Source organism: Stylophora pistillata, chromosome 4, assembly GCF_964205215.1.
Source record: "Stylophora pistillata chromosome 4, jaStyPist1.2, whole genome shotgun sequence".
NCBI classification, from domain to species: domain Eukaryota; kingdom Metazoa; phylum Cnidaria; class Anthozoa; order Scleractinia; family Pocilloporidae; genus Stylophora; species Stylophora pistillata.
In genome coordinates this window covers 14035730-14044462 of record NC_142522.1, presented here as the reverse complement: position 1 = coordinate 14044462, position 8733 = coordinate 14035730, and the positions used below count along the sequence as shown (strand labels likewise).

The 8733-nt window shown below is 37.8% G+C and overlaps 1 protein-coding gene across 2 annotated transcripts; it reads left to right on the top strand.

Annotated features, from left to right (window-relative positions):
• Window positions 1-129: 129 nt before the first annotated feature.
• Window positions 130-7802, top strand: LOC148732549 (uncharacterized). Of its 2 annotated transcripts, XM_088756944.1 has the most exons (6): window positions 130-144; window positions 348-446; window positions 5818-5848; window positions 6165-6294; window positions 6552-6947; window positions 7215-7802. In XM_088756944.1, the coding sequence occupies exons 2-6, from the start codon at window positions 419-421 to the stop codon at window positions 7572-7574; spliced, it is 945 nt and encodes a 314-aa protein (XP_088613070.1). In that variant the 5' UTR covers window positions 130-144; window positions 348-418; the 3' UTR covers window positions 7575-7802. The 2 variants fall into 2 exon arrangements, with proteins under 2 accessions (XP_088613070.1, XP_088613071.1); XM_088756945.1 differs by lacking the exons at window positions 130-144; window positions 5818-5848 and having other exon boundaries at window positions 369-446.
• The last annotated feature ends 931 nt before the right edge of the window (window positions 7803-8733 follow it).

Below are 8733 nucleotides of genomic sequence, written 5' to 3'. Positions count from 1 at the left end.
ATCGAGCTAATATCCTTTGATAGACCAAAGGTTCATGAATTGGAAAATTCATTAATCACAAACCCATCTCGCTCTTACCTTTGTGGCAGATATGTCAGTTTCGACCAACATAAAGCGATGAACAACAACACAATAAGTGAACTGGTAAGAACAAGAACTTGGGCTTATGAAAATATTATGAAAAAACAATTTGTCTCAGAAGTGTTAATCGTTTTGGAGGATTTTACCGGTTTTGGTATTCTCAATCGTTCAGCGTTCAATTTACTCGATAAAATGAACTTTAACACTACTCTGGTATTGCTTGAACACTAACTGAAATATAAACGACGATTCTTTTCACTTATAAGAATGGTAAACATTACTGACTACGGTTTGGCGGGCGCATTACGACGATGAGTGCCGGGGGACGTATCAAAGTATGAAATCCAACTGCACGTTATTTGCAGGTAAGAGAATTTTTCTCCATAATGCCGGATGCATGTTTTGATTATGCACAATTTTGTCGTTAAGAAAAAAAACTTATCTCTGATCTTGCTTGTCCTGATTTTTGATGAACTGGTTTTAAAATTCCTTTGAGGAAACTGCTCACGGTTTCTATGAGTTCAAACTGATTTTTTTATGGCCGATCTCTACATGTTCTTCATTGACGCAATGGTGAAATCCGCGCACCCAGAAAGCAAAATATTTTCAAACAAGTAGTTTGGTCAGTTTGGGGAAATCCGTACAAATCCAAACAACTATTCGCTTCAGAACTATATTTCAAGACGTTTGAGTAATTTCTATGCATTTACTTGATCGCTTTCTTGTCTCATCGAGGGCGACTTTGCCAATTCTTTCCCACTTGGTAACCACTTCGATCGAGGGCTTTGATTCTGTCGTTAAAGGCCTCTCTGCTTTAATTCATATCTGTATATGGTTCTGTGTTGAAGCGTATATTACAGTTTCTTCCATCACCAAAACCACGAAAATTATTGAAATGTTTATCAAATTTGACTACATAGCTAAGCAAAATGACTAAATTTCTCCCTTGTTGTTTTCCTGATCCGGCTAAAACAAAAGAAAAGAATTCGTCAAAGTCCATGTTTCGCATTTATTTCACTGGATTCGTTTAAACATCCTTTTTTTATATTTTCGTTGAACTAAAATGATTGAAAAAAATTGTTTGTCAGATCATGAGCCTTGCATAATACCAAGAAGAAAGAATTCTCTTTTTGTTTACTGGTGTAATTTACTTGGACAGTTGACGACGACACATTCAAATTAGGTCAATTAGCTTCAGTTTGACAGTTTGTTAACAGGAATCAATTCGCTTTCGAAATTGATTCGCCTGAACCAATTTTTTCATCAGTTTACCAGCCAGTGAAAATTTCTCAGTAGCTTATCTGATCCAATCATTTAACATTGTTTTCTATACCAACAAACGGACAAAGTCTTGTTAACACGAACTGAATTCATGACTTCTAAATCAGTTCTTAGAGACACCTTGCTAACACCCAAAAACTCTTGTTGATAGGCAAGCGGGGTGAAAAGAGCAAACTGATTTATACAGCTAGCGATCAATAAACGTGATAAACTTCTTTGGACAACGGATCGGTTAAAAAAACACACACAGCTCACCGTTGAATCCAACGAGATTCATTAAAATTGTTGGGCTTTTGGAATTTATTACAAGTGAACTCCGTAAACTTATTGTGACGAAGAATTCCTTTGACAAGATGAGAAATGTCGGAGCGACACACAGTCAGTGAGCAAACAAACGAGCTATCGCAAGCTAAAAAATATATATTTCAGGGAGGGTTATGAACTAGATGGCTTTTTTCTCAACCCTTCTCCCATTTTTATCAATGCTTAATTCGATGTTCGCTCTCGTTCTTCTCCAATTTGCTCTCAGGCGACTCAGGTGCATAGATCTTCCATAGCAGTACTCATTTTGGGTCAGGACAAGTTTTTAAGCTTTATTTTGAACAGAAATATTTATTGAACAGCAGAAGCTGAATAAAGTATAATTTCTTATGCGGTAAGGCTGAAGTTAAAGCCTTTATATAACGAGAAACACTTTGTGTTCGCTACAACCTAGTGAATTGTGTTCACCACCTCTGCTTATGACGAGTTCGAGATCTTTGAAACGCCAACCCGAGGGACTGGATTAATAACAAGGCTGCGTTATGGCCAACATTACGGAATCAGTCAACAGAATTTCACAGGTGGAGATGAACTTTTTTCTTTAGTCGCGAGTATCTTAGTCTCGTGATCGTGCCTCGGTTGTAAAATGGTTTAGTTGACTTTTAATTCTCAAGCCAGGTTATTGGGCCTCAGTTGATATTCAGCAGATTGAAAAGGGAACTTGGATCATATTAGGTCGATTACGTTTTCTTGGCGTTGCAACGGTTTGCACAAACACTTGGGGTCATAGATAATGGCGTCCTCTGGGCTTTCTGCTCACTTCTTAAGTCACTAATACTTCAGCCCTATGGAAGACTCTAGACTTGATAAATCAGTGGAGACTTTTCTAACACAGTTCCGTTTGAGTGTTTTCCCAATTTAACAGCAGCTTAATCAGCTGTTTCCGTTCGAGCGAAACCACTTCAGTCAAACAGTTTGCATAGTAAAATACTCATTTAGTTATCTCTTTATGGCGTGATAAACTGAACCTTTATTTCATAGGTAATGAAAATAGCTGAAGACTAATGATGTTAAAAAAAGAACGCTGTGTCAATACGACGAACTTAATGTTCGAGTCTACTCCATTCTATAAACATGTGGTAGTGACCTTTTGACATATAACAAGAATAAATTCTCTTTTCAAAAAAAGTCAGGATAAACAAGTACACTATACTGCGAGAGATTTTCATTTTCACTGATTTAAAACTAACGTATATTCTGATCCTATCACTTCCTAGTTTTCACGGTGGAGAACAAAAAAAAAACATACTAAATTTTTAGTTACCCTGATGAATATTTCTAAGTTTTTAGAATCAAGAAGGACGGTACAAGTGAGAACAGAAGGTGTTTTGACAATGAAAACAACCAGCGAAAATAAATTAGAAACTGTTATATTAAAACCTGGGTACACAATTAAATTTTAATGGTAGGAAATTCAAAAAACAACACACGCTTCTCGGTTTTGTCCCACAAGCTTCCTAAAATTTGGTCTCAGGCAAAAAAGGAATTGTAAACGATGCCAACATGCATGATAATTAGCATAGTGAAATACTCCTAGTTATCTTTTGTTACTCTTAATTTGATCCTGATCGACAGACAGAAACCTTACTTCGTAGCTGAAAAAAACTGTGGAATGTTAACTATTTGTTCAAACTTCAGAGCAGTGTGGTAAATTGAACCATATTAATAAAACGAACGTGACTTTGATTTCACGAACATATGGAAGTGACCCTTAGTCAGATAACAGGAATTATTATCCAAATGTGCTTCGTGGGGTACAACTAACGCGCGAGACGAGTACAAATATCACGCGATATTTGTACTCCAGAAATATCCGCGAAATTCGCTCGCAATGAAATAACAATTTGGCGTGTTGGATAATAAATCTCTCATTAGACGTTTTGTTGTGTAGTATCGCTGAGTATTTTTACCCGGCGCAACTCGTAAAAATTGTCACGTTGCTGTACAAAGTTTTTACCGCAAGTGTTGTAACAAGTCGGCTAGCCTGTTTAAATGATTTTAGTCCAATAAACGTGCGTAAGAGTCTGTTGTCCGTCCTGTACTTCACTGTGGTTGACCTGGCGAACACAGTTACGCTACCGACACCCAGTGTCTGGCGTGCTGGGAACGCAACAAAAATACTCAACGATACTGCACAACAAAGCGTCAAATAAGATATATTTAGTTCGCTTTTGTGCAAATGAAGTTAGGATAAACAAGTAATCTATGCTAAGAAAGATTTCTATTTCCAAAGAAAAATTTTTTACTATAACTTCAATTATAATCAAAATACACTGATGAATGTCAGTTTCTAAGTTTTTAAAATCAAGACATGAAGGCAGGTACAAGTGAGAATAGAAGTTGTTTTAACAGTAAGATGAAACAGCCAGCGTAAAACAGATACAAACTGATATATTACTAAATGGACGTCATAAAAATGACTTTTAATCCGGTAACAAATTCCACAACCGAAAGAATAATAGATTATGTACTCAGGATAATTTCAGTCTAAAGGTTGCTGCATTCATATCATTTTTTACTTCGCCTCGATAATCTTTAACTTTAATTCTGTTCCTATCATTTGCTAGTTTTTATAGTCGCAAATGAACAAAAACTCTTTTTTAACTAGTTAGTAATTAAAGAGACTTCAATTGTAATTGAATTACACCGTGATGAATGTTTCTAAGTTTCTAGAATCAAGACAGTAAAGGCAGGCACAAACGAGAACAGAATTTGTCTAATCAATGAAAACAGCCAGAAGAAAACAAATACAAACTATCATATCACAAACTGCGCATAATAATAATTTAATTTCAAGGTATGAAATTCTACAAAGGACAGAATAATAGATTCTCTATTCAGAGTTACATCAGTCGAGGTTATGGAATTCATGACTTTTTCATCCGCCTCAATAATTTAAGCTTTGACAGAGGTCAGCAATTCCAACACTTTATCGCTAACCAAGAATTAAGAGAAAACCCTCTTAGTTAACTTTGTTTCGTATTTTTTGTTTTGCGATGATTAACGTCCGTTACGTCTGCATAATTAATTTACTGTTTCGAGATCTTGTTTTGACGAGAACGCCCTCAAACAACTGAAGGGAAGGAAAACACTGACCGTCTGAGAAAAAAACGAGTTATCACTGACAACTGAATTATGACTTATGGAGGATCGGGTTAGCAGCCCTTTTCTCGACTTTAATCGATTGTAAATCACTTTCAAAAGTCAGGAAAAGTAGATTGAAAAATTAAAAAAATAACGCCAAACGAGAGAATGTAACTGAAACGTTACGTAAGATCATATTCCTCAATAAACTTAACGTTTTTCTTGTACCAGTAGTAATGCTTACACGCATCTTTGATCGCATAATTTCTGAAAGGAATTGTGTTATGATTATCTCTATAAAATTCCTTTACATAAAAGTATGTTCCAAATGACTCCACTTTAATTTTACACCTGCCGCAGGGCATTTCAAGGGCATTTCAAGACCAATTATTCATATCGCAAACTACAAGAAGTGTTTTGCAAACATTTTCGGAAAACCTTTTGGCCTAAAAACGATCTGAAGAGATATCCGACAAAATTTTAGAAGAATTTATTGGCTTCAAAATAAGACCATTGAATATATTGAGTTTTTTCTAGGGAGCGCCCAAAGTCAAGAAATCATGATACTGATAATGAAATTAAAAAAGAAAAGTATTCCACAACCCATCTTTGTAAAGAGTCGACAACAGTAAATCTTATCATTTTTAACCAAAAGTACAATATTAAATATGATTTTCCTCAAAAAATCCGCTCAAATCCCAGCGCGTAGCAAATTTTTCTTCGCGGCACACTGTTACACGATAATGCGTTAAAACTCGAAATTTAAGGTGTTGTCTGGTTGGTGGAATTGATGTTGATCTAACCAATCAGATTTCATGTCTTATTCTATGCATACGACAGTTAGTCGTGTTGTAAACATGTTTTTACGACCGTCAACTTGACAATGGCCTTATAAAATGCATCGCTAAGAATAGGTGTAATATATTTTCGTCTGCTACAAGCCATTCGAGCTCTCTCCGCTGATCTTATATTTTAAGGAACGAGGAAAGTTCTCTATTTCTCTAATTCAGCGCACAGTTTCAAGTGATATTGTTGATTCTTTTGTCATAGTTTTACTTCTGTTGATAGCCGCAAGAACAAGGTAAGAGCTCTCTTCACAAAGCGTTCCCTAAGCGAATAATTGAGCTGTTCTTGTTAATTGTGGTGTGTATAAACAAACAATTTTTCTTTCCACCTTTTCTCTCCGCTTATCAGTCAGTCCGTTGTTCTTCAGAGAATCGCTTTCAACTGCTTACAACTCCTAAGAGCCTTTTTAAAATACCAGAACGAGAGAACAGTTGTATTTTGTCACTTTTTGTGACACTGATAACACCAGAAACAAACTGAGAATACTAACTCTTGCAGCCCTTCCGCATTTAATGTGCTTTCTTTTAATTTCACGTCCTTTGCTGCTAAAGGATAAACAACATACGAGCTGGTGTGAACATGTCGCCCAACATTAAGATATTTTGGCAGATTTTACCCCTGATTGCCTTTTGCTATGCAGCAAAAAACAACAGCAGCGGTGGCAAATCCAATTGTAACATGGTAAGTTTATTTTTTCAAATATGTCCAAACATTGTCATTATCATCATTTCGTCTCAGTCAGTGTCATTCCAAAATAGAACAGAAAAGGAGAAACTCACTGGAAAAAATGATACAGAACAATGATTTCATGAGCGAACACTTCATTCTTAGAAAAATGAATTTGTCGTAATGAATGTGCACAAGGAAAGAAGTCATATTTCTGACAGCGTATGAAACAAATCTTATCGCTTGTGTTTTTTTTCTTTACGCATGTACAGGGCACTCACCCATATCCACCTTATGGACCCTGTGCTTATGGTGCTCCCTTTGGCGCTCCAGGGATACCAGGTATTCCCGGGAGTCCAGGACCCGCGGGACCCACGGGCATCGCAGGAGCACCCGGTCCTCGAGGTTCTACGGGACCACAAGGAGACAAGGGCGACGCAGGAAAGCCGGGAAACCAAGGCCTCCCAGGGCAACGGGGACCCCCAGGGAAAATGGGACCTCAAGGGTTCACAGGACGACAGGGTCCACGAGGAATCAAAGGTGACGTAGGGGATAAAGGAAGTAAAGGAACCCCAGGCCTCCGCGGACCTCCTGGAGCTCCGGGAGGTCATTGGAAACAGTGCGTTTTCAAAAATCTGAACGATGGAAAAGACACTGGTTTGATAAAGGTTTTTTTTTCTTTTCATTAATTGTAATTCTACAAAACCGTATTTGACATTATTGCTTTCAATAAACGTTTCCTGTTAATTTTGACTGAAAGAAATTTGAGTCATGCTATAAGCCAAAGTAATTTTTTCGTTGTAGAAGGTCGAAACTGTGGAGATAAACCAAAACTAACCAAAGGATCCGTTGACTGCACTTGATTTAAGACTTGTTTTCATCAGGAGTATTTTGAATTCGTATCGCTCACATTTGGTAATCATTTCTTTCTCCAGGAATGCCTTTTCGCCAAAAAGTCGACCAAAACAGCTCTGCGCGTTTTCTGGAGTGGCACCCTGCGTCTCTACAACTGCCATAATTGCTGCAGACGATGGTATTTCACCTTCAACGGTGTAGAGTGCTCAGCTCCTGCTGCAATTGATGGCATAGTCTACATGGTATATGGAAATGGGGGCAAGAAGAATTTACACCGTCCCCGTCATATTGAAGGTGTGTGCGAGAAACTCCACAAAGGTGTCGTGCGCGTGGGATTCTGGGTCGGTAATTGTAAAGGTTACGGATCTTCTGACGCAGACACAGGCTGGAACTCAGTGTCTCGAATCTACGTGGAAGAAGTACCACCCCCACAGGCATAATGTCTTAAATAACCATGGCTGCATTGTGGGAAAATTAAGATAACGCGCTTTTGATCGCTCAATATCTAACAGCAAAATAGGAGAAATAGAATGATAAGAAACCTTAGATTCAACAGTCGAGATAAATTAACGCAAAGGTGTGAAACTAGGCATTTTAAGGTTGCACCTCTGAGGTATGTAGGGATGCTGTCATAACAACTTGAAAATAAAATGAAGGTTTTTATGAAATGTCCAGGAGTGTTTGGTGAGTGTTTCGTATTTTAAAAGACATTTTTTCGAGCGAGTCCTGCCAAGAACTAATTTCCTGACGGAATTTTTCCGAAATATTCAGAAGAGTTTTCGGTTCTGTGTATATCGACAACGTTAAGCTTCGAATCCGAAGCACGCACGGCTGATCCTTTCAGGAAGAGTACGTTAAGCTGTTGCTTCTCCGACATGGAACCGTAGTCTTTACTCGTTCTACACTTGTTATAATATCGTGGATATCGAATTATTCCTTTAAAACAAATTATCAGACCTCTCTCATCACCTTTAAAGAATAGGAAAATCAGGATGATTTTGAAAGATTCGTTTGTTTGGAAATCATATGCTCATCATCCAATAATAGTCCTCTTGTTTGACCGAAAGGATAACTCTATCGTCTTTCCTTAAACGTGCAAACGGCTGTAGAAACAAACACATGCTGCATCGTACTACAGTCGAAGCTCTCGTAAGCGGACACCCTCGGGACGGGATAAAAATGTCCGTAACTGGAGCTGGCCGCTTACGAGAATGGTTCTCGTAAGCGGCCACTAGGGGTGTAGGGGATAGATGGCCGCTTACGGGGCCTTGCCCAGCTAACAATAAATATTAGTATACAAAAAAATACCGCGGTATTATATGAAACTTTTGTTTTTAATTGCGCCCTATACAATCCTACGCTAAGACGATAACTGAACAGTATTACAGTACTGTATACTGCAGTACTAGGAATGCACCTCAGTGATTTTCAAAAATAACAAATCATAATTGTAACCAACATCAAGATATCCAACATTTACAGCTTCAGGAAAGACTGATGTAAGGGGAAAGCGAGTAAACAGAGGGGGCGGATACGGAAATTCCTTGCCAGTATATTTTTTATGGTGACACTAAAATGTCTCTGCCTTGGCTAAAATCG

Excerpts from the sequence above, each read along its gene's own strand:
- LOC148732549 (XM_088756944.1), top strand. The coding sequence starts at position 419 with ATGAAATCCAACTGCACGTTATTTGCAG. Across the intron at positions 447-5,817 it reads CAACTGCACGTTATTTGCAG|TTTTACTTCTGTTGATAGCC; the intron begins GTAAGAGAATTT and ends CTTTTGTCATAG. Across the intron at positions 6,295-6,551 it reads GCAAATCCAATTGTAACATG|GGCACTCACCCATATCCACC; the intron begins GTAAGTTTATTT and ends ACGCATGTACAG.